A 26,808-nucleotide genomic window follows, 5' to 3' on the forward strand; every position below is an offset into this window, starting at 1 on the left:
ATAAAAATGAAAATGTCATGCCAATTGAATGGAGATGGTTTGGATGCAATCTGTGGCATTGTTGGGTGTTTTTCTGGAAGCCATTTCACACGGTTCCTGGAAAACATCAAGTATTCTGTTGCAGTTTAACTTGCTTCCTTTTATTAGGTGTAGGTTGGGCATAAAATTCATCGTACTTTCTATCTTGTTAAAGTTTTTGTCCAGAAGAGGAGAAGGGGAAACAAATACAAAACAAATTACACACGTGTATGCCCAGCTGGTTAAAACATACCAAATGTATTTTTTTTACACTGCAAACAGTCTCAAATTATCTTGCCTAAAACATTTAATAAGCACTTGTAAGATAGATAAGACACGAGCCCATTTAATCACCGGCTGCAGGCTGTGACTGTTTAAATATTTATTTATTTACGTTATTTTTCTCTAACCACAACTGTTATCTATCTCCTTACTTAGAGAGGACATAGACGTTCTGTGTCTGATTTCTTTCCTATTATTTTACTGATCAAAGCAATTTATTAAAAGTCACAAAGACTTGGGCCATCTTAAGGATGGCCTTAAGAGGGTCACCTTCCCTTCTCGGGGAGGACTTGGACTGACTGCTTTGGGGAAAAAGCAAACCAGAGGCTTACAGACATTGCCTCTGAAGAGGCAAAGGAGTACACGAACTTCTGAATTTAGCAGCTGCAAAAAAAACAGTAGATGTGTTTTTACTTATTATTTTGAAAGTTTTTGTAAGTGATCTTCAAATAATCACTTGGCATATAAAAGAAAAATTAAAGAGTCCCATGCAAAGACCCAAGATGCTAGACAAGATCAGGCCCCCAGTGCTGTTAGCAGAGCTCCACTCACAGCGTTAAATGGAACAAGGCAACAGACTGTGGAAATGCAAACATTCTGCAGTAGCTGAATGTTTATAATCTACACGTACAATTGAATGATGGATGTCCATCACATTCTTTATTCATTCATAAGAAACGCAATCTCCGGAGACTCCCTTCCTTACATTTTTCTTAAATTCACTTTCCCCTTCACAGTTTTTTCTCTTTACTCTGCATTTCCCTCCTTAAAATTCTACTTCAAAGAGTTGGAGGAAAGTTTTTAGTAGCTGGAGATTTTAACACTGAAACTTCACCCCTGGGCGATCCAAATCCCTGATTTGGATGCCCATCAAACTGAGAACAGACAAAAGACTCCCAGCTTTGATTCATTCTTTCAAAAAGCCTGCAGTTTGGGACCAGTATTACTGCTTCAGAGTACCTGTACTTTACCCATGAAAGTTATCACTGAAGTATGGAGGACTACAAATTGCTTTAAAAAAATAATTTTAAAAAGGAATATGAACTGAATGCTCAGATTCTGCATGCACTTGGTGCCATTTGCTGGCCACATATGGTTTATGGTGGTGTACTTAACAATCCTGGATCAGCAATGGTCAGGATATCAAACAAACATTACAGAATAGTCTTCATTTAGGACTCTGTAGAGTTCCTGACTGCTTAACTGACAAGTTTTCCTACTGCATTAACATTAGTGTCTTAAACATTTTTTGCTAAAAATTTTAGGAGTCCGAAGACTTTTGACAGCTACAGTTGTTTAATATGGAGAAAAAAAAAAAAAAAAAAAAAAAAAAAGTAATTGAGTTCTTTCCCTGGGGAACAAATACATTTTCCATTTATATACCTGAGCATTATTGTTATCGCTATGCGATATTTATCATCCTAATCAGCACAGTGGGAACTGATCTGGGACCATTCCACCCCATTCATGGTTAATTAAAGCAGTTTTCTAGATGAAAACAAAAATATATCTTCCCACACTAGGTATCTTGAACTCTTGATTATAGTTTTTTCTGGGTTGACATTTTTCCTAATTGATATTTAAACAGATTGGCCACAAGTTCTTTGAACTGCAAGTGAGATACCCAAATAAAGATGGATACCTGCAGAGCACATAACATTTTAGAGTCTGTCTTTATTTAGTAGCTGCCATGCCTGACAATCTCAAGCAGAGAGATTTCCTGTTCACAAGCTGCTATGAATGTGAAACATAACATTTGACAGCATTTTTCCCACCACTCCTAAATCACAGCCATTTCCATCACAATTCCCTCTTTTAACATAACGGCAAATGTTTGCTTCCACATCTAATCCTGCAAGTTCTTGGAGATCAAATGGGGGAATATTGTCGTGTGTCTTACTGCCACAACTGGTGTGCATACATCCTAACAATAACAATTTCAGTAAATCACACTAGAATGTTACTCCTAGATCTTCATATTGAAATATTAATCTAGAAATGTTGAGGAAGATGTTTAAAAATGTGAAACTACTTGATTCATACTGACATCTTTCTGAGTACCTCCCTCATTTGCCAGTTGTTTACTTCCAGCATTCCTTTGCATTTCATTTTTAAATTTCTGTCCATTGGCAGAAGGAAACAATCCCTAGCCTCAACTCTGAATTGGATTCTCTTATTACCAGTCACTGGATGAATATTAACTTATTTCCCAAGGACCTTCATGCAGGGGAACAGAAGGCAGCTATTCCCCCTTGCTTATTTCAGAATCAGTGGCAGCTCTCATTGAGAAAATAGAAGACTTATTGATACCATATAGCTCATGCTTCATTTGTTCCTGGCAGATTAACAGCCAGGCTGAGACAGCTAAGGCCACAAGAGGTATGAGAGGCTACACAACTCACACAGTTTTCAACCTTCTTGGATTTGAGACTATGTGTTCCAGCAGAGGTGCCAATCTCTGTACAGCAAAGTTAAGTCTTCTGACAGCAGGTCTACAGTTGTAAATGATTTATTCCATAGATGCTTTAGCACTAGGTAGGTCCACATGATGGTAAAACAGCTATAATAAAGAACCTACTGAAAATAAGAATATGGGTGGTTCATCAAACTCAGTGAAACAGAAGACCCTCATATCTTAAGACTTCAGAATAAATTCACCAGGAGTAGTCTATTAATGCCTGCAACTTGACTAACTTATAATATGAATCATTTTATATTCCACTTTTCTTACAATAGTAATGGGGATTTCCTATTTTCCTTCTCTTTTCTGTAGTGCTGTGCATTGAGTGTGCTTTTTAAAAACGATTTCAGTTTTCTAGCCCAGATACAGATGCATTGTCTGTATATAATTTATGCTTTCATAAGAATGGTAAGTATTGATTTGTTTGTTTTCACGAGTCCTTGGAAAGACTGAGTATACTCAGCATCTTTAGTAAAAAAATTAAGTAAAATTATTCAAGACTACAATTATTCATTATTTACTAATTAATTATTATTCAACACTACAATCAGAACTGACCACTTTATTAAATTTTGTATTTGCTTCAAATACATAATTTTGCTTCAAAAGGATCTTCGAAGACTATACAGAACAAAAACAAGATCAAAGATCTTCTTTCTTTTGAAGACCTGATACTGACTTACAAACTGCTCAAACCAGCACTCTCAGGTGCACAGATCAAATGCTTTCCACTTCTTTCAGAAGAGTTGTCACTGTTTTATTTTCAAAATAATGTTACACTAATTTAATTTGTGGATTCAAGCTTTTTATTCCTGAAACCCAGCATCCCATTTTACTGATACATGCTGACATTTCTAAAATTTTACTTTAGAAGGAGCTCATCAGATAAGACGTAGGCTTTCCTTCTTAAAAGCTGTTCAGAAACAAGATTCTGTGAGCCAGAGCTCTATTTATAACCAGAGATAAAAATTAACAGAGAAAAATCTGAAAACCTGTGGCAAACAGCCTTTGTATTTTTGTTGCTTTTTTTTTTTTTTTTTTTTTTTTTTAACCTATTAATGAGGAACAATCATCTAGACACAGATCTATAGATACTGACCATCAGCACGGAGCCCATCAGCTCTTCCCATAATTACCCTTTAGAGTCTTATCAAAACACTGCCTAGAATCATTGGCTTATAGAGAAGTAAGCAAGAGCAGGGGCTCTCTGAAAAGGAGCTGATGAAGCTACACACTTCTCTTTCCCTGGCACGCAGAGGTGAGGGTTAGATGAGGCCAGGGCAGGCTGTACAAACACATATTTCATAGTGAAGAAAGTCCAGGAAAAGTAGTAAGGAAGAAATTTAAAATTCAACACTGAAAAACACCACTGCTGACTGTGAATCAAATATTTTCAATCAAAAGATGTGCATGCATATGATATTTGGACATGAAAGAAAGACACAGGAAAAGAAAGAAAAAAAGACAGACAGAAAGAAAGAAAAAGAAAGAAAGAGAGAAAAAAAGAAAAAAAAAAAACAAAGAAAGAGAGAGAGAGAAAGGAAGAGCAAGCAGATGCAGTAACTAGCTCTGCCAAGAAATAAATTATTTTTGCTCAGTTATTCAAATGTTCTGTACTAGAAAGCACCCAGGACTCCCAGCCCTTTGAAGGCCACTCATTGAAAAAAAGAAAAAGAAAAAAAAAAAAGAAACTGAATAAGCAGGAATAGTAACATGGACATTCATCAAATATTGAAGATGGCTTTTATTCATAGCCTGGAAATTTAGCTTTTATAAATGTATATATTCGCTTGTTACTTTGGGGAGGTTGTTAGGCAAAAAAAAACAAAGAAGGCCTAAAACTTCTGTGCAGCACACAAATAGCACTACACATTTAACAGAACATGCAATAGGAAGCCAAAGAAACATAACTGCACTGCTCTCTTCCCCAGCAGTAGAGGGATAAAAGAAACTAAGTTGATACAAATGTTGGTTAAGTCTGGTAGAGCTACTTCCAACACTCTCATTTAGACTATTTATTATGAAATGTCTTTTACAACAAGGCTCTTTCACTATGCACAGGTAAGAAGAAAATGTAGAAATCTCTTGACTAAAGACTGGATTAACAACTCAGTAAACAGACATTCTGTTTTTTAAGTGGACAATACAACAAAAATATAAAACTAGATTAGAGAAGTCACTTTTTAAATGCTCTTGATGAGCTCCCTATATTTCTCTTTACTCCTTCCTGTATTTCAAGATAATCTCTGTTTTAAGGCTGCATCTGATATACGTTCACAGCATTTCTAATACGTAGAAATGAAGAGTCAAGGAAAGAACATATAATATCATTCTTAGTTATCCACTGAAAATAGGACACTAATTAGCTAACTCACCCATGATTAATAGAGGACTTTACCCATCAGTAAAAGGCTCAAATTGAAATAAAGGGTTTTCAGGTGTTTATTCATGGCTCCTGGTTTAAATATCATAATCCTCTAAAGTTGGATTCAGCATCTAGATCAAGCTTTTCAAATAATCTATTTGTCTTTCAAAACTGACATTAGATTTTTCCAAATGAAGTCTCATTTTCAGAAAAAGGGGAAGGCCAGTCATTCTGAAGATGTGGTGCGCTGCCAAGACAAACATTAATACCTGGTTCTGTAAGGTTTTGGCCAACACAGTGGAGAGACAGTTTCTGTGATGCTCATCGTAAGTAACAGTAGGCAGGAAGCTCACAAGAGACTGGTGTATATACAATTATCTTCCAGTATACAGGCTAAACATCCATCCACAAATGAGTTTTGAAGAATACTTGTTAAAGCAAACCTAATTCATTTTCAGATTACAAGTGGAAAATGAATTAAAAAAAGAAATTGAATGAAATGTTTGGCTTGAAAAATTTCTAAATCACTAGGTGCAGATAGTGGTTGCAATCATTCTTCCATGTTCAATTTTTAATAGCCTACCCTAAGCATCAACTGTTGGCCACTGTCAGAGACTGCACATCAACCTAGACAAATCCTTTGCCTAACTCTGTCCAGCCATCTTAGACGCTAAAGATATCGAAAGATAAATACACATAGCTGTGCTGCACAGATAGGAACTGGAGTTATTTGAACCTACTGGAAAGAGCTCTGATTTTACCTTCTTGTAATGGATATAATTTAACAGTCTTTGCATACTCCATCAGCACAGAACATACAGCAAGACAGTAGGAGTAATCCTGAAAAATGTTTAAAAGGTGTTCCGAAGATCTGACAACTAAGCAAATAAAAACGGAATTCTGGAAGGCCTGTCCATCTCCATAACTAGCACAAGTGACTTTGCTTACAAGTTCCTTGCAGGCACATTAAGGTCTAGCAGGCTTAGTGTAAATTTGAATCTGTAATTTGTATTTAGTTCATGCAAGCAGACTGCCCACAATTACTGGAACTAAAAACTATGCAATTTTTAAAACAGTATCATCACATTGTCTAGAGTGCTTTCTGAGATGGATGCTGAAATAAACAGTGAGAGCTTTTGGTTGTAGGGATATTGTTAGTTGGTTTGGGTTTTTTTTTGGATAGGGGTCGGTGGAGGGTATAACTGCACTAGACAGGTGGCAGTGTATTTTAAATTCAATTTTTTTGAAAAGTAGACCAGAAACTGGAAGGCTGAATTTCATAAGATTGAATGATTACGCTAAAAATTCCTTGTCCTGGTCAAATTCAAAGCACAATTAAGTACAGAATATTTTCCATTAGTTTCAGTGGTAGTTAAACATCACATATGTCAGACTTTGGCACAGATACCATCCAACTTTACACACTCACTACACTCATGCTGCAGACGTCCACACCTGTTAGAAGAAGACTGTCATTTTCAAAGCATGATTTATCTGATCTATTCATGGCTCCATTCATACAAGGCAAACTGCATTCGGGAAACTCCCATTTCTCTTCATCAACAACGTAGGGAAAGCAAGGCTATCATCTTAAGCATATTGGTATGTACTCCTGAGATCCACACTCAGACAAATGAAATCCATCGTTTGCTTCTTGCATATACCCTTGAAATGAAAAGAAATTCTACTAGGATGCCACATGCTCAGTGAACAGGCTTTAGTTTTTGCAATAAGTTAGCCCTCATGAATAAGTGCAACATAAAGCCCATAATTAACTGCCTAAATACAATTCAAATGTTAAACCAAATGAATTACAGAATATATTATTAGACATTGCAATTAAATTCTTAGCACACCATTTAATTTGAGTGACTGACAAACATTCACTTGAGGATGGAGGAAGGCAGGAAGTTAATATTTATACTAATTCACACGTTCGTTTTGTGATTTGTGACCCCAGAAAACTTCTTTAACAAAGGGCAGCAACACGTTTTTAAAGAACCACAGGAAAAGTAAACTCCCCACCAACCAAATAATTTTACAGCTATCAGAAAGAACAAAACCACATGGAGGACATATTTTTAATTAAATGCAATATAAGGACAATAATGGTACTCAGTCTAAGCAATCATTATCAAAAGCGCTTCAGCTTTTACAGATAAGTCATTTCAGCATGGCTTACTGTTTTAAGCTTAAGCTGTTTCTGATTATAAAGGAGAGCTTTTAATTAAGATTAGTAAAGCCTAATTCAAGCTATAATTTGGTTCCTTTAGTTAGCAAATGTCTATTAAAACTGAGCAATTAAGGTTAAATGGTTTGAAGCATTTAAAGCACTCCCACCAGCTTGAACTATTATAATAGAAAAGACCATGTTGGTGACTAATTCAGACCAGAAGACATGTATTGCCATTAGGTTTTATAATTCCTTGTTGATTATAAAGTTTGCTAAAAAAATCTATTGGTAAACTAGATTTTCAGTGGAACTTCGTTTATTTACACGGTTGTGTATTATAAAGAAAAACACAAACCACAAATCCTTTGACTTGATATATACAGTATAAAGTTTGCTCCTACTATGGCTTTTCTCCCTTGATTTTGTATAGGTCAGTAATAAGAAATGCGTATTATGCTTCCCAGCAGCCTATTCCCCCTTTTAATAGTTATGTTCATAATCAGCATAAAGGTTTTGAGGATGTATACCGTGTGGACTTCTCTAAGGTAAAAAAAAAAAAAAACAACCTGTGGTTTGCATTACTTACACAAACAGCCTTTTAAAGCACTCCTACCAGACCTTTTGCCTTTCACAAGTTCTTCAAAAACTGAAGTTCTTCATGCTTGGTCTCATTATTAAAATCAATTTATTCCAGTAAGTTTGAGCTACATCAGCAGAATGAACTGGAGCCCTGTGCTCCTGAGCACATGACAAGCACCCACACAAGTTTCTCTCACCCAGCAGGACACCTGTAATGCTCACATCCAAGTGGCAAACCTTTCAGACACCACCTGGAGTCTCCAGGACTCCCCACAAACACAAAGATCTTGTTTAATAAAAGAGATAGCGTGGTTCAGGCACCAGAGAGCCTTCTTCATCAAGCACGAGGCATACAGAATGCACTGCGTGTAGACAGGATCATTTAGGTGGCTTCAATTACAAACACTAGGATTTTCTGCAATGAATGACAACTTCACTGGAAACATGCTGGTCCTTTCAGAAAGCACCCCCTTCAGACAGACCTCCACCCTTACATCCAGGCTCTTCCTAGCTGAGGCAACGTATCAGGTAATCTCAGGACAAAGACTGATGCAGTCTCCCACTGCCAAGCAGGCTACAGCATCTGCCTGCTACCTTCCTTAGCGATCACAAAACACTTGCCTTGAAACCTCCTGCAGCTACCACCAGTGTCCAATCATAGCATCAATATTAATGGTAATGACTAAAAACCTACTTTCAAGCTGTATGGGAACATGTTCTACTAACTGTTCTACTCAGATACAAGCTGACACACAACTGCACAAGTTGGAGTTCTTCAGGATACTTAAATATATTTCTGACATAAAGAGACCATAACATTACAAAGCGCTACCCCTGCCTTACCACTACTTTTTCCTGACCTTTCTAGAATCCTTTCAGCATTATGTTTCATAGCTCCAGACAACAGTAAAGGATTTCTGAATGAATACAGGCACACATGGGTATCCTTATGTGCACACACATTCACTTCGTTGCAGAAAGCCCAACAAAAACACTCAGAGATGTGCTTAAGAAACTTTTACATTAACTCAAGTTACGTGAATAAGCTATTGCAGAAAATGGATGCAATTGCTGCTGACATTCAAAACAGATTTGCGTGTATTCTCTGTTCAGGGAACAAAACCCTGTTGGGTTTTGCTTCATGAGACCACATGCAATACAAGCAAATGATTTTATTTTTCATGCAGTTCACACATACCCTTGAAGAAAAAGAATGTTTAAAAGATTTAAAAGAAACAGTGAAATGACGTAAAGTGCTAGAAGCACAAAGAACACAAATAATTTTTATTTAGGTTTAGAAGTGACTATTAACATAAAACCTAAGTGACAACACTTTGGATTTTATCCATGCCACAAAAAAGCAGTTTTTCCTTGTCAGCTGGGATGGTTAATCATATTATAAACAAAAATCTGAGGGAGTTGTTTTCATTGTTTAAGCCCTCAAGAGAGCTGCAATAGAAAACTTCTTCCATTCTGAAGCCATAATCTCCTTAGATCTTAAACTATTTGCATACAGAATAAGCTGCTTCCATCTTCGCATAATGGAACAGTTATACCTAATGAAAAAGATGATTCCCAAACAAACCATTTTAGTCTTCAGGTTTCTATTTCAGGAAAACAGGCTGAGGATATCTGTCTGTTCCTGCCACGTTCTCTGGCTAGCTCTTACAGGTCAAAATAGTTACAGGTTAGAGAAACTCCAGCAGCCCACATTCTCTTAGTTATTCCTTATACTCAGAATACGTCCGCATGTTCCAGTCTGATCAGAGGTGAATTTGCTTTGCAAGGAATTCAAGCCAAGCAAAAGCCACAAGGTTCCACTTAAACAAAGCCTGGAACAACAGGCTCTGCCCTCCCATAGGCAAATAGCTCACATTTATCCCCCATAGTGAAGCGGCTTTATGGCTTTAGATCAGTCTAAAGCACAGAGCAGGCAGTACTGCCTTTGTCCAGTGTGCCTGATTACACTTGGTAAAATCCATTAGCAGTAGGAAGCAGAAGCAATCAGCTCTGAGCACGTGCCTATCTGGTGCACGGTGTATCAAGAATGTTATTGAGGATCAGGTGAAGTGTACCGCTACAAAAGCAACTAGAATGGTTTAAGAGAAAGTGATTGCGGGAAGGAAGAGGTGGAAATAAGCACTTTGATAGTTTTAATCTGTAGACAGGTGGGAATATTTAAGAAAAACGTGAATTTCTGAATAAACTCAGAATTTGGTACTTCACAGTAAAAATTAAAGGAATATCTCCAAATAATGGTTGTTACGGAGTTTTAAGTTTAGCAAACAGAGGAAAAATGCAAAAAGAATAAAAGCGTAATTCTACTCAGCAAAATTCATGAACATCGCTAGAGATATCAAGTCAGATACATTTCCTCCTGCACACATGCTGCCAAAAAAACTTAAACGTGTATTACCCATACTCCTCATACAGGATAACCCATTTCAGGTATGTCTTCTCCGTGACAGGCGAGACTACTTGCTTCAACAGCAAGTATTTGGAAGCTCTAGCTTCCAAATAACAAAGTTAGAACAAAAGAAATCTAGTGAATTTTTCTTCTGACAGCAGCAAGAACTTGAATGCACAGCAGTTACGTATTGTCAGCAATTACAGGTACAGAAAACAACTACTTCTGTAGTGGTTCCCATTCTCTGGTCCCTGAAGTACATTCTTCATAGGTTGCTCTGAAAAATAATGTCTCCTGTTTATTTTCATGGATACCACAATACAAAGAGCATAACAATGTATGGTAAAGCAAATGCTCAGCTACAAAACACTATTTTTCAACATAGTCACCACGTTTAGCTATGCCTTTTCACCAGCAATGAACAAGATCTGCACGCCACACTTCTAAAAACCTGTGCTTGCATAGGTAATCCACTGTCACTGTCACCACTCCTGAAACACATCACCCACCACCTCACTGTTAGTTCTCCACAAACAGTCAGCAAACCTTGGTGAATGTCAGTGGGTGACATTTTTTCCCCACATGGAAGTATTCAGTGACACGTCTTTGCTTCATCCATACTACTATAGCAGACACTGTTTTGCCAGACTGCCCCTCTGCCACCATCTGTCACACAGCAACAAAATATAATGGAATATTGGTGGGAAGGTTCAACCTCTACTGCCATTCCACCAACATCCATCTGTGGGCCAACGTAATAAAACAGGAGGTGTAACCTTTGGAGCCACCCTTGTACATCAGAATCCTCTCCAGAACAATAACAAACAGCAAATCATTATTACGCATCACTCCCTTTTTTTTTTTTTTTTTTTTCAAGTGTTGATGTTTCATGAGCTTGGTGCTTTATTAAAAATAACATCAGAGTGCTTCATGCAAACTAACGCATGGGAACAACGGTCCAAAGCACCTGCAAAACAAAGGTCTCACATTAGCTTATTAAATGATCTAAGGACTTGTTTTTTCCTTTTCTTTTTACACTGAAGGAAAAACCGTGATACTTTACAGCTGCAGAAGATGGGCACTGCACTAAGCAAAATAAGATGGTATCATCAATTTAACAAAGCACTTAAAGAGAATTACTTTTAAGGGTAACATCTACTTAAGATTAAACACATACTGAACTAAAGTACTCTGAACATTCAAAGCATTCAACAAAATAACTCATCAAACTGCGATGAAAATGTAAATGAATCTGATGAGTATCTTAAATGTGTAGGAAAGCCTTGAAGGAGGCTGACAAACTTCTGTTTCTTATCTTACAGCTAGCTTCATGTCTGTGCCTCAGGAAGATCATAGCACAGATCCTCCCGAAAGCTACATTAAAGGCACATGCAAGAAAAAGATGTGATCTGAGCTCCAGCAAGGGCAGATTGTGCCTGACCAATATACTGATATATATATATATATATATATATATATATATATCAGTATATATATCTTGTATGATGGAGTGACAGCAGTAGGGAACTGATGTCACCTATATGGATTTGTGCAAGGTCTTTGACATGGTCCCACACCACATCCTTACCTCTAACTTTGAGAGAGATGGATTTGAAGGGTGGACTATTAAGAGGATAAGGAAATGACCGCATAGTTGTAGTTAGAAAGTTGTGGTCAACAGATCTATATCTGGATGGAGGCTGGTGATGAACTCTCTAGCCTTTTGTTTCAGCCTATATAGCACAGTTCATTGTCAGCGTAGAATTGCTTATGATGCCATACTGTAATCCTTTTTCTTTTTTTTTTTTTTCTTTCCACTTTTTATTGCTTCAGTCATATTCTTCACAGTACAGCCCCACATCAAGTGACTGTTCAAAAAAGCACAATCAAGTGAACAGGAAATCCCTAATCCAGTATGTTGGGAAGGCATGAGATTATTCCTTTTCCCAACCAAATGTACACACAACTTCCCTGCCTTATTTTCCTCCATTCCAGGGCTACCTGAGGCTAGGCGAGACTTTCCCTGTTGTTATGGCTCCCATTCTGGTCCAAAATAGGGTTAAGCTAGCGCCATGCATACACAGGCTGTACTCACCATCATCTTCCACAGGCACAGAGACTGCATCCACCACCTGCAATTCCTATTGCCTCTACAGTGCCCTAGTGGTATCAGAGTAGATGCTACCTGACTCAAACGCAGAGGAAACAAAATCCACATTAGAGGAGTGTGTCTGAGTAAAGATTAGAAAAGCAGCAGAAAATCAATTTCCCCACTCTTACCATTTGATCAAAGGTTCCCTGACCATCTCTTTTATCAGTGTAAGTTCAGACTCACAAGAATGTGCATTTTGGTACTGAGATAGACACACATGCAAACAGTCCCTCAAATCAAACAAAAGTTTATAAATCCATGATTTTGTGAAATGATAGCAAAATGCCAAACAATTATGTCTTTCCAGTCATGAGAAAAGAGCCTTTGTGGGCAATGGGAACAGCTGGGATATGTGAACTCAGAGCTGGCAGCATGGGCCAAAAAAAGCCCATGTAGAAAATGAAGAAAAAGGGAAAACTGAGCTGTTGGTAGCTGTTTTGACTTGAAGGTGACTCAAGAAAGAGAGAAGACCAAAGGCCCAGAGATCTTGGTATGGGATAAAACTGCAAGGTAAGAGTACATCACAAATAAAGGTGCAGGTATGAAAATACAGAAAAGTAAAGAGAACCAGCGAAATCAAGGAAAACAAGGCAGTGGGTGACAGATACATAAAGAATGAGGACAAAAGACATACCAACTCTTCTATATTGATATCATACACATCCAATTTATTCATTGTTATTTCTGGCAAAAAATTGACACAGCATATTTGTTGGAAAGGAGAAGTTCCTGTTAAATTTAAGTTTATATCACTATCAGAGGCCTCCCTGGGTTGTACAGCTCAGCAACTGCTGAGAGTGATGAAATTTTATAAATATCTTTAAGTTCCCAGAGTACTCAGACCATCCAGCAGACAGAGAGCTTATCAACTATTTAGAGAAGTGTCCCTGGAAAAAAGAAACATATCTTTTTCAAAATCAAGAATTACATGCAATTCTGAAGAATTCAGCCATATTTCTAGCTGCATGGTATTTGTTTATGCAAAATATAGTGATATTTGTATCCAAAAAGCATTTCTAGAAGGAAAAAAAAAAAAAAAAAAAGTAGCAAATGTTCTTTTCCTAACTAAAAATGGAAGATTTCCAAACTGGACCACCGGGGGAGCTGTTCACTAAAGCAGTATTATGGGCTGCCAGAAAAGAGTTCTGAGAGGTAGGACAGGCCAGGGAATAAAGGGAGAAAACAAGAGTGCGTGTGACACATGGAGACAGATGGCATGGTGAGAAGTTAAACAGGTCGTGCCATCACAGCGAAGGGCTTTATTGGGTAAACTGCTAAACTAAATCAGAAAAACAAATCAATCTAAAAGGAAAAAAAATAATCCAAGGCTCAACCCCGGCTAAAACAAGAGCCCTATTCAAGGAAAAGAGAAAGACTGAAGGAGAAAGGAAGAGTTACCATAAGCTGTTAATTCACTTAGGCTGTAATAAAACTCTGTTTTATTACACAGTGTTCTCAGGAGTATTTTCTTGCTTGCTACCTCATCCCCTAAGAAACTCCATTCCCTACTAGTAATTCAGGAAACTGGCAAGCTGGGAATCAAGTATTAAATGGTACAAGACCAAAAAAAGAAAAGGAGCACAGACACAGAATACCTCAGAAATGGATACTGGGAGATGCTTTTATCAGTCTAAACAAGTTATCCAGTCAAATGAGTACACAATTTCTGAGAGAAAAAATATTTAGTTACTAGCTCAAATCAAAGAAGCTGGTTTACATTCTCCCCTACTCTTTGACAACATGTAGTTCTTCATTTTAGAAGCTGCTTTCAATGAACTCAGCACAAAAGCTCATACAGAAAGTTACTCTCTGTGCGAGTGCAATAGGGAAGATCTAATGCTGAAATAAACATCACCACAAAACTGGAAGGTGGCTTTGAGCTTACATAGGCTGCTGCAAGTCAATGGGATAAAAAAGACATCACAGGCTTCTAGAACGAGATTGCATCAAGACAACATATCCATTATAGGAGGGCGATGTGAATTAATGTTAATGCTAGCATTAAGGTATTATAGCTCAAAAACTGGAAAGCATGGCAGATTTGATACCTAATGTTACTGATGGACCTAAAGAATACTGTGCAACCTGTTGAAAAGTAATTAGATTAGTGTGAAAGACTCAAGTACTAAACAGACATCAAGTCACAAAATGGTTATACAAAACATGACCGAATTTGCATAATAGTATAAATCAAGCATGAAACAATATTTAGGAATATATAAACACATGCAATATTCCTGCAGCTTTTCAGAAAAAGCAAAGGATGAGGATGTATGTGTTCAAAAAAACCTTTGTTTTTCCAACATATATAGTGGGATATTACCAGTGCCACAATCTGACCAAACCAGCTTCACAGAGCATCTACTTACAAGCAGTGAGACTATGAATGTAGTGCTAATATTCAATCTGTAATGTGTCGATATTTTCACAATCGTAGAAGACGACCATTTCTTGAAGGAATAAATTCACCTTCTGTTGCAATTAGTGCCAATCAATCAGAAAGAAATCACTGATGCTGCCTCATTGAGTAGCATCACTGTTATTCCACTGAGTGATGCAAGAGATAACGCAAGCCTAAGCCCGCTATAGTGCAGGCCTTGAGTCGCATTGGTTTTAGAAACTGAAAGACAACAAACAATGTTATTTACTTCCCATGGGTTCACTGCTAAAGAAGATGCACTTAAGAAAGAATTGCTGAGAGTGAATTGATGGAACATGCGGCACTTAAAAAAATAAAAAAATAAAAAAAAAAGGGATCATCGAAGGACATCCAGAGGCCCATGCTTACTTATCCCTCCAGATAGGAGGAAGTTTCAGAGCAAGAGACTGTACTGAAAGCTCATAAAAGAGCTCTGAAGTGCTCTGTGCTACTGCCAGGCTGATTCAGATGAGCTTTGTGACAGTATTTGGATTCATTTTTGAAGAGCAAAAAAAAAATACAATAGATATCCAAAAGACTAAAGTACAGTTAAAATCCAATGAGTGAAACCAGCTTTTTAAGATAGATAAAATGAGCAAACAAGATCAAAATTGTAAGAACAATACAAAGTCAAGTCTGGAGAAACAACCATTAGTATTCAAATAAGAGTGATGAGGAAATACATTTTACATATGTTTTCCCCATTGCTAAGATTTGTTTGCTAAGAAATGTCTAATTCCTTAGAAATAGATCAAACAAATGATGTATAAGAAGAAATTTGGTCTCTCACCCACAGCATTACTGAAGATGATAAGGAGATTTTATCTATATTTTTTCAGATTCTTTATAAATGGAATTAACTACTCACATTAAGCTTTAGCGTATCACTGTGCACACCACAAGTAGATTAAATTCTGGCTGCGCCTTCAGCATGAAAACAGAGTTGAGTGTGACAGTCTCAAAAATCTCAAACATTTACTCAAATAAAAAATTCACTGCCCTGTGGTTTCTACTATCTTAGAATTACTAGTTCCAAAGATAGCCTTTAGTTATCAATTTTGAGATAACCTTTACAGTATTCCCTGCTCTTCTGTCTGCAACAACAGATTGTGTCAAAGCCAACACCAAGTGTCACAGAATATTACTGGAAATGGTAAGACCTAGATATATAAACATAAGTTTTTCCACTCATCCAATTTTTCCACTCATCAAGAACTTCCTGTGTACATAGATGAACATTAGGATCTATGGCAGTGGTTTCAGTGAGCAATGTGTCAGCCCCAGATGTGGAGGAGCATTGCTTAGCTGCATATTTCCCCAGAAGATTCCTTCAGCCCTCAGATGAACCCACGTGTTCAGAATGGACAATGAATACATATTACCAAATACATGTGTGCCCTGAAATGTGAGCTCCTATCATCAGAGTAAACAAGAGTAACAGCTCCCTTTGCAGATTACCATGACCTGTTCACCTGGAATGACTACTTACAGTAGAAAAGGGACTCGAAATATATCAACATATAACAAACATACGTGACTACAACTGTACAGGCATACCCCACTATCAATCACACAGTATAATGCTGTTAGCAAAAATTTCCAACACAAGCAGAGAGCTAAAAATCAGCCTCTTGAGGCAGACCCTCACAAGATGTTTTGTCATGGTAGACTTATTGCCCTAAGTGAGAAGCCCATCAGCAACACCATGAAACTTCATGATGGAGAAGGATAGTTGAAAGATTCCATTTGGTGAGTGAACTCCTCTGTGCAGAGTTCAAGAAGACGACAACCATGTAAAATTGAGTACAATAACTGAAGAATAATTACACTGGTACTATGGAAGATAGCAGAAAAAGCATAACGAGAAATACTCAATACTTTTTTTCGGTTTTGCAGTTTTGCAACCCAGAAGCAAAAGGTCCCAGTAAACATCTTCAGGAAAAAAAAAAAAAAAAAAAAAAAAAAAATCACACCCACCCAATCATTTTCTCTATGTAAAGGGTCCCATCTATAAGATATCATCCAAAAAAGAAAGAAACTACAACTAGAACAACCTACTGAAATCATCATCAGTATGCTGAAGGGAAAAAAAAAAAAAAAGAATTGAAATAGAGAACCAGCACAACCCATTAACTGTATATAAAATATCCAGATAAAAAATCATACAGCTTTTTAACCACTAATGGCATGAGGACTTGGTTCAACTTCATCTGAGTAGTGGGAGCAAAAAATTAACCAGGTTTGAGAGCTAAGTCCTCTCATAGATTGTTCAACAATAAAGCAACCTACAACAGCAAACACATAACAATGGCATCAGGGTTTGAAATCCCTTTGAGTTTTCTGGATTTTTCCATTGTTTTGACATAATATTGCAGCTAACAACTTCAGTGAGATACTCACTTGAGTGGAGACCAAAAGCTAAATCAGAGAAAATAAGGCCGCTGTGTTTGAGATATTGACTAAAGCCTTAACAAAGAAGATGCCCAAAGATAACAGTAGATCTGTCAGTGCCACAGACACTAAATTAGTTTCAGTTTATATGACATAGATTCTGTATGTTGAATAAAAACAAGCAGGTGGAAGTAAATTGTTTTTTTAAAGATTACCTGGGCTGGACACACTATTCTGTTCCATGGAAATGTCAACTGGAGAATTTGTGGTCAAATTCTGAGGTAATATTTATATATTATATGATATGGGGAAATATTATTATGGCAATGCTGACCACACAGCTTGACAAAAGCACAGCAGACAGGGCATTAAAATAAATGAATAAATAAATAAATAAAAATAAAAATCACAAGTGTAACCTGAAATCTACAAAGGGAAGTGAGAAACAGGACACAAGAAGAATTAGCAACTCTTCTGTCAAGACAAACAACTGTACTCTGCAGAAAGAAACTTGTCAGATGGATCAAGCAGATGAGGCTACCTATCACAACACTCCCCTCCAGAAAAAGAAAAAAATAAAAATAAAAACAAAAAGGGTAGACCTGGAAACTAAAAAGTCATCCTTAATTATCAGAAAATCTGGAAAAACCCAGTCCAAAGATACTCTGGGGGAAATGCAAAACCCAGAAACAAATTCTCTGTTAAAATAATTTAACATGCTGTCAGGAAAAAGTTTCATTTCAAGTATAATTGTTGCTACAGCTGCCAGTGCGTACTTGAAAGAATGTTACTATCTATTACTATTACTATCTTGTGTACTTCTTCCTACCTTTTGGGTCAGAGCAGCAAAATACACATGATGCTGCACAAGGGGCTATGCTATATATTTCCAGTCACAACAGAGGCACACGTGAGCTTCAAGGAATCAATTTTTAAACCGTTCACCTTCTCTGAATAAAAAAGTATAAATAAATGCACAAGAGTACACAAAATACATATTTACGTTCCAGACATATTTGAGTATGTGCTACACTGCTTTTTTAAAGCTTAAAAATCATCCAAGTCATCTTAGCTCCCATACTTTATCCTGTTCTCCAAAAACTGAGTTTGAATGAAGCAAAATTTAAGACTGATCTTTAAAGAAAGTTAACATGCACACCTTCCTACATTAATTCTAATATCTCAGAAGATGCTAATAAAATTTAGATTTTAAAATTTTAAATTGAATGTGATCATACAGGGTCATTTCTTAATGCTCAATGTAGCACACAAACTGTTATTCTGTTTGTTTAGTGTAACCTGGCTGTAAGGGACAGCCTTCACTACAGGGGAGTTGGTTATGCTCTCCTGATACAAAGCAGTACAGTAGTTTTCCATAAATGTCAGCAAGAACTTGGTTAAAATGGCACATAATCTGTACAGAATACATCCTTTTCCCATAGGTGACTAACTAAAAATCTCATTTAGAAAAGCTTTGTTATGAAGACCTGGAATCATGTAATGACCCAGCTTTGCTACTGGCACGATGAAAACTGTTTGATCTATTACAAGCACAGTCATTTCTATCTTAAAAGATAATTTGTAAAGGCTGATTACTTGTGTAGTCTCGTAATGGAACATTACATCTCAATCCATACGCTGCCAGACTGTTTATTTCTGTCAGTTTGGAGTACTTGACCTTACGATGCAAAATAAACCCACGCTACATGAACAGCAGACCTGAGGAAGAGCTTACGTCTGCCACTGGCTTGTGTGACTCTTCTTCCTTCACCTCTACGGTTTTAAGAAGGACATCAATTATACAAATATTTGTCTGCCACTGAAGGTACATTACTTCAGTAACGAATTTTCAAACTGCTCAGGAATCAAATTAAAAGGGACTACATAAGTAAACTACAACAAGCACCTGAAAGGAAGCTGACAAGCTTTCTGCTTATCCAAAAGTCTGACATTAACCACTAACTTCAGATATAGAGATGTCACAAAATCTTTAGAACCATTACTGTAAGAAAAGTTGTCTATCACACAGAGCAATATCTGATTTAAACACCTTACATTAATTTACCCGAGTAATGCTGAACAATTCAGTGTCCACATAGAATATGTTGCAGTCAGTCCCAGCTTACTGTAAATCTCAAGCCCATCAAACACTAAATGCCATCAGACACAGCAGTATGACATCAGCTACAGAAATTGCATGATTCTGTACATCACTGTGCAGAGAAATATGAATGTTACTACTTACAGAATTCTTTTTCCTTTTTTAAATGCACCAAAGCAAGTTAGGCAAAAATAAATACATACAGTAAACACGTAGGAGTACAACCTAGGCTTACTATTAAAAAGAGATGAATAGCTAAAAAATGGTTAAAGCTTACGGAAACTTTCAGTGTGGAAAACCAACGCAATGAGAAGCATGAGTGCACTGCAACCTCTACAGTTGTGGCCCAGAGTACATTTTTGCTACAGAGTTCCTTCCCTGGAAGAGATGAACAGGGGACGACAGCGGTGCTGAATGATTATTCTGTCTTTCCTTCTTTGCAAGAAGGGAAACCTGGCTTCCAAATGAACAGCACCTCAGAGACACTACAGCACCAAGAGGTGGACAGGAGGAATAGACCTCTGTCAGTTTAAGCCCAAGAGAAAAAAAAAATAAGACAACCAAACAAATGCTTTATGAGGGCTCTAGAACAAACACTTTGGAAGTCCATGAGGAATAATAATGTGGTCTCCAATTTTTATAGACTTCAGCAAAGCCATTTCTAGACCTTTAATCTTTTTTATAGACTGGCCACGTACATTTTGAAAAAGATTCAGTCTGCAGCAGAGAGATTTGGAAGAATTTATATTGCTGCTGAGCATTTACAAGTGGAAAAAAATAATAACGTCACATTTTTTATTTGCATGGCATTCTGCAGTGACTACCATATCCATTCTTTCCACCAGAGGATAATCTCTCTGCTGAGGATGAGATGAAGTTCATAACATGGCCATTGTTGAAATTGTACAGAAAAATCCCACTGTGATGGGACCAAGGGAACATGGTGTGAGCTCCCTGCACCTGGGGGGGCGGGGCTGCACCACGCCATGGGCCAAGGCAGGAGCATCACAGGGGACCGGTGCTCCTTTTTATTATTATTATTATTTGTTTTTTTTCCCCCAGATAGGCTGGAGGACACAACCATTTGTGATGGAGGACAATTAGCAAAAGCAGCAGGGGGATGCTTGCCAATAAACACCAAGATTTGAGGTTAAGCAGCTGTAAATCTGCATTAATCGTGCCAGGAATTCAGCTATTTACAAAAGCTTTTAAAGAGCAAACAAATAAGAGTGGGGAGGGGCATAGAGATGGGAAGGGAGCCCAGCTGTCCTTACCTTCGCACTGTTTCCCTTCGCCCTTATAGCCTGGCTTGCAGATGCATTTGTAGGATTTCGGCGTATTTTGGCAAATGGCATCGATGTGACAGTCGTCTGTACCTTCTGTGCACTCATCAACATCTGGAATACAGAATAAACCCAAGGAAGATGTGAGACCTGAGAAAGGAACACACTACTTGCAGAAGCTGCTCACCTGCCTTCCTTCCTAGCACCATCCTGGAATTGAGAGCATGTAATCTGACATAATCAAACCAGCCAGCGAGTTAACTCTCTCAAAATCTAAGTGCTGGCTTTTTCTCTCCAATAAATTAGGGGTCTCGGTCCCATGTTTCTGTATTAAAACAAGAATCATTAAACTTACTAGAAATTAGTGCCTGTTGGATAGGTCTGGCAGGAGAGATCCCCATCATGGTTAGTTGAAACAAGTGAGAGCTTAAATGAGGAGATAGCAAGCCTATTTGCATTATTTGCATACTGTCGCAAATATATGTTAATTTAGAAAGATATCTCCCTATTTATTTCAGCTATGCTGATGGAGGAATGAGAAAAATGAAACAGCTAACAGCAAAACCGCCTTTATCCTTTTTGTTAAACGGCAAAATACAAGCAAATGGCAAACAATAAGAACCTCTCTCGGTAAGTTAGCGACCTGTACCAGCATCATCAACCGAGCATCGCCTGGAAGGGAGCGGTGCCGGCCGCCCTCTGGCCGCCTCTAACGCGGCGGGCTCTGAAAGGGGACCGGAGCGCTTTTCTCTCTCTCAGGGGAGGAAGCCTTTACAAACATCTCAGCGGCGGGCATTCGTTTTCTCCCCCGGATTTAAAGAGGAGGGGGGAGGGAGGAGGATGAGAGAGAGGCGAGATTTGGTAGTCGTGGGAATGTTAATGAAGTGAGCATAGGAGACGAGGGAAAAAAAAAAAAAAAAAAAAAAAAAAAAAAAGAGAGCTCCGACCTATTCACGGACGGGGTATGCTGTTAACATGGGAACATTTACAGCCCTGCTAACCTGCCCTGCCCCCCCGAGGTCCCAGTCCTCCTCGTCCCCCTCACGAGGGGCCGCCTCGGTGGGGGCCCGCCCCGTGCTGCCGGCCCCGAGCCCCTCGCTCAGCTCCGAACGGCCTCGCCACGGGGAGGCGGGCAGAGGAGCCCGTGCCCGGCGGGGGCACAGCGGCTGAGCACGACGCGGCACGGCCCGCCCTGAGCCGTCGGGGAGAGGGGAGACTTCTGCTGCGATGGGAGGGGGCAACCAGAACGACACACGTGCAGCTGGTTTCATGCCAACCCGATGAGCAGATCCCCTCAAAAGATGCACCAAAGTCAAGCAGTTTGAAATCCTAACGCTAATCCTTTGAGAAGCTTTCGCTCAGCCGCTCCCGACGGTAAGGCGCTTCGGAGCCAGAGAGCGCGGAGGGCTCTGTCAGGGCGCAGATACCGCCGCACTGCCGAGAGGTGCGGGACGGGTTCCGGCTGCCAGCCCGCACCCGAGGGCTGCTCTGGGAAGGAGAGAAGAGTTTCCGCTGCCACACGCAGCGCTGCGTTTTCTCGAGAAACGCGCGGCTGCTGCACGCCTCTTCCTTCTCTCTTGCCCTCCCAGGCCAGTTCAGAACTCGCTATGGTTTACATGAGTGCGCTCCGGGCGTGCGAGGCTGCTGCCCGACCCAGACACAGCCCCAGTCAAGCACAAAAAGGATTTGAAAAGAGAGAGAGGAAGAAAAAAAGGAAAAAAAAAGAAAAGCGTCGTTTCATGCTTTTAAGTCATTCAAGCGGCCTCACCGCCGCTTCAGAGCGGCAGGGTGACAGCAGCACTCCTCGCAATGTCGTCGGACAACCGAAGCGCGCGGGGCAGCGGGGACACCGCGCAGCAGCAGCGAGAGGCGGCCGGGAGCGGCACAGAGCCCAAGGGAAGGGCACGGCCCCACGGGACCCCCGCGCAGCATTTCGGGCACTTCACGAACTTCCACACCGCCTCCGTACATTTTGCTGCGCTTCGACTCAGTATCGGGGGAAAGGGGATTTCTCTGCTCCCTCCCCCAACCCCCCGTTTTACCTGGAAGGTTTCTGCCAGCACACAACTTTGGGGACCGCACGCACATCTTTAAGAGATTACCGCTGGCTTACAGCATTCCTAAGCAGATTTTTAACACCAGAGCAAAGGCTTGCTGCTATCATTACTGCTACTGCACAGCCGAGAGCGCGGTTGTTCAGACATATGGGCTCTCGGGGTTAACGCAGGGAAGCACCACGGAGCTCCCGCAGCCGGCGCTCCCCCGCACAGCGCCCGGCGCTCAGCGCGGATTCACCTCACGGGCTCTTGGCTAACTTTGCCCTCCTGCTCCCTTCCTCGGTTCCGGAGCGAGGACGCCTCCGGCAGCAAGGAGCGGCCTCTCCCCGTCACCCCGAAGCGGGAGAGGCTGGCGGGCGGCCCGGAGCGCTGCGGCGTCCCGGAGCCACGGGTGGGAAACGCGGTACGCGGCAGACTCTCTTACCTGCGCTCCCGCTGCCCGCCGCCAACCTGCCGGCCCAGGCGAGGGCGAAGAGCAAACAGCAGCGCCGCGCAAAGCAAACAGTGCCCATGGTAATGATGCGGTCCCGGCCCCCGGTGCCCGTCTGCGATAAGGGACGCGCTCGGGGCCGGCCGCGCGGAGCCGCCGGCGCTGACGCCCTGACAGCGCCCCGCTGATTCGCCGCGGCTCCCGCGGCGGGGGCGGGGCCGGCGCCCGGGGCGGGCCGGGGAGGGACGCACCGCCCTCAGCCCCGGCTCTGCCCTCGGCCCCGCCGGCACGGTGGGGAGGGGGAGGTCGGCGGGGTAGGCCCCGACAGGTGGGGAGCCCGTGGAGGGCTCCTGGGGCCGGCTGAGGGCCGAAAGCTCCGGGGAAAAGGGAGTGGTCCTCGCTGGGTTTGGGGTCGTTTGGGCAATGAGCGTCGCTGTCACCGCCGCCCCGAAGGAGGAACCCTTCCGTGTTAGACCCGATTCCCCTCCGAGGGTGAGAACGCGGCTCTGCGGTCTTCCGGACCTATCGCTTTAAAGGGCTGTAGCAGTTGGCGGATCCGCCGCCAGGACACACTAGTTAGCGCCCCATAGGTAACAACGCCCGGCACAGCCCCGGCCCCGTTCTGCCCGCTTCCTCCCGGTGCCCGCATGTCCCGCTGCAGCAAGCCGGCCCGCAAAGCGTCCTAAAGCCTGAACAAACGGGAAGGAAATGTAAGAAAGCTGCTTCTCCATCACTAAACGCACTGCTTTTTCCGTCACAAAGCAAGAGCTATTTGCTTTCTGAGTGTCCACACCGCTGGCTTTGGCCATTCGCACATCCCCGAGGGGTGGGGCGGTGCCACCCTTCAATTCCAGTCCTTTATTGCCGTGTTAACGCAGCGAGGTGCAGTGTGTTGCAGCCCGCCCTGGGTACACAGCAGTCCTTCCGTGTGGATCCCAGCGGGGTTACCTGGTACCTTAGAGCTCCACCTAGTGAGCCGTACGGAGCGCTGTAGCTGGAGCCGTATCTCCCGAAGTTGGGTCGGCTCAGATAGGGACTCTACACTCCTAAAACCGTGTGCCGATCTTCCTTGGAAGGGCCCCTTATTCAGAGGGTTTGTAAGTGTGAGTTTTGCCTGAATGAAAAATAAGGCTAAGACTTCTTGTTAGATTCCTTCTTTGTTTTGTTAGGAAAACCTCATTTGCCTTGTGATTTCATTTCATTAAACCATGCTACTTCATTGAGCCAGACTGCCTGAAAAGCTTATTTTCCAGGGAAGAATTCACTTGAACTGTATAAGAATGAACGATCTAAACTTTTTCAGAGTCACCCTGTAATAAAAAGATTTGCTAGAGCAACAAAACACTCCAGTTGCCCTGGTGACTTTCTTTCTAGCAGGCACTGGAAGTGTCATATTAAGTTACTCCTATAGGAATGACCACAGTTGTCTTGCATCTTCCCCAGTTCAATGCATTCTGCGCATCACTAGCACTGTCCATCTGGCATTCAGGAAAAGGCCTTCCAATATTGAAGGGAGCATATAAACAGGAGGGGGAATGGCTGTTTACGAGGGTGGATAGTGATAGGACAAGGGGGAATGGTTTTAAACTGAGACAGGGGAGGTTTAGGTTGGACATTAGGAGGAAGTTTTTCACACAGAGGGTGGTGACACACTGGAACAGGTTGCCCAAGGAGGCTGTGGATGCCCCATCGCTGGAGGCATTCAAGGCCAGGCTGGATGTGGCTCTGGGCAGCCTGGTCTGGTGGTTGGCAACCCTGCACATAGTGGGGGGTTGGAACTAGATGATCATTGTGGTCTTTTTCAATCCAGGCCATTCCATGATTCTATGATGGATCCAGATCTATTATGCTATCCAAGTATTTCCTTGTATACTCCAAAAGGGGTATGCAACTGAAAGCTAAGCATCCTTCACATCAGCTGCGCATCAGCTTTAATTTTTTTCCTCAATAAATGAATCAATCAATCAATCAATCAGTGTGAAAATAGTGTGGCTGTATTCTCAAGCAATGTCCAGAACCTTAAGATAGAGTGATCGCATACAATAAGGAACATGATCTACTGCACCAGGCTAAATATTTCCATGAGGGCCATTTCAGCAGTTTTCCTTGCTAATGGCCACACCTTAGAAAAAGGGATACTTGTGGAATTTCAACTTTTCCACTTCAAGCTGTGCTTTTTTGCCTGTTTATAGTTATATAACATAATATTGGAAGTAATGACCAAATAAGCTGCTGCTTATGAAACTCACCACCTACCCACTTTTTAGGACTGTAGTTCAATGAGTCCTCTACAGAAGCCCTCAAAGCAGTTATATTTTTGCTAGTACAACTTCTGGCTCCTCATCTGATATGGATTGCTTGCCATCACATTTTTATCATTGTCAGCTCAGTTATTCTCAAAATGAATGTTACTCATTATTGTGGTTGCATACAAATATATTGTATTGCCACTCTCTTAACATGCTACCCTCTTGAACTCGCAGATTTGCACAGTCCAGAAAGGTCAAGCAACTCAAAGGTATTCTCATGGGTATTTTAGACCTACGCCAGTCAATTTTAATCTGAAATCCGGGATAGTCATTAACTGCTCTGACTGCACAAGACAGCAGCAAGTAGTAATCCAGCAGCTGAGAAAGCTTTTGAGTTGTTTTCTGAGATGCAAGTCCTCAAAAAATTTTATGATAACTCATGTTAAAGTGAACTCCTCCTTCAAAAGTGGCTACAGCTGGCTCTGATTTCTTCTTCAAAGTCCCAATTAGGGCATTCAATCAGAGGTACTTTCTGTTGTTTCTTTTCTTACTGCTATCCAAGATCTGCAGTGAGTTATCCATGTGCTTTTCTGGTTTAATCAAGGCCCTGAACACATAAGGAACACCAAAGCACGTTCATATTCATCAGCAGAACTACTCTTGCATGTGGACTTCTGCTAAGACTGTCCCAGCAGGATCAGAATCATACATTGAAAGATAAAGAAAACTGGCCATGACCTCTATTCACAGTCCCTTTATCCTTCAGCTTAGCTTAAAACCAGATGTGGAAAGTAACATGGCTCTAAGCCACATGAGCTGTCTCTTCTTCTCTATAGAACATATCATGACAGCAGTTCAGAGGAAAAGCTGATTCCACTTTAGAGGACTTAGTATTGTGAAATTTGATTTTCTTCCAACTCAGAGCCTTGCCTGCCCCCAAAAAACCCTCAGAGAAGCCCCAAGACTTCAGGAAGCGGCAAGCTCCAACTGCAGCCCAGGAGAGCAGCTGCAGAGGTGGGTGAGTTGGCAGAACGCCTTGCCACACTGTGGTGGGATCCTGTCAGTCCCCTGCTTCAGTTTTTTGGGGCCTTTTGTTTTTTGGGGTCTTTCCTAAACATAAAATGTTTCAGTTCCTACATTAACAGCAGCAACAAGACTCTAGGAAATTTCAAGAGAAGTTCTTTAACCAAAACTTTTCCCAATTCCAAAAATAATCTTGAGGTTGTTTGTCACGCAGATGGGGAAGAAAAATATATATAACACTCCTGCAAATTTCTTCCTCCCTTACCTAACCACCCTTCTACTTAAAAGTCAGAATGAAATCTGTGTACTCCTTCAAAACTCTGCGTTGGTTAGGAGGACCACTGTACAGAAGTAAATGTCAAGTCCTTCTCTCTAATCAGCTATAATAAGAGAGGACAGCAAATTTTGTATTTTAGTA

The 26,808-nt window shown here is 40.7% G+C and overlaps 1 protein-coding gene across 4 annotated transcripts in view; it reads right to left on the reverse strand.

Moving 5' to 3' along the window:
- The window catches only part of SCUBE1 (signal peptide, CUB domain and EGF like domain containing 1), a 205,337-nt gene extending 182,137 nt beyond the window's left edge, over nt 1-23,200 (reverse strand). For all 4 annotated transcript variants that reach the window (XR_006171503.1, XM_042835115.1, XM_042835114.1 and 1 more), the window contains exons 1-2: nt 23,113-23,200; nt 20,623-20,745 (exon numbers count right to left, since the gene is read on the reverse strand). Coding sequence is in view for 3 of the 4 variants with exons in the window: in XM_042835115.1 (XP_042691049.1) it covers nt 20,623-20,745; nt 23,113-23,200 (211 nt within the window). In the remaining variant the exon portion in view is untranslated. The remainder of the gene's footprint in view (nt 1-20,622; nt 20,746-23,112) is intronic.
- Nucleotides 23,201-26,808: the final 3,608 nt, after the last annotated feature.

This window comes from Centrocercus urophasianus, unplaced genomic scaffold (assembly GCF_019232065.1).
Source record: "Centrocercus urophasianus isolate 14NV4802_14NV808 unplaced genomic scaffold, USGS_Curo_1.0 seq_5, whole genome shotgun sequence".
Taxonomy (NCBI): Eukaryota; Metazoa; Chordata; class Aves; order Galliformes; family Phasianidae; genus Centrocercus; species Centrocercus urophasianus.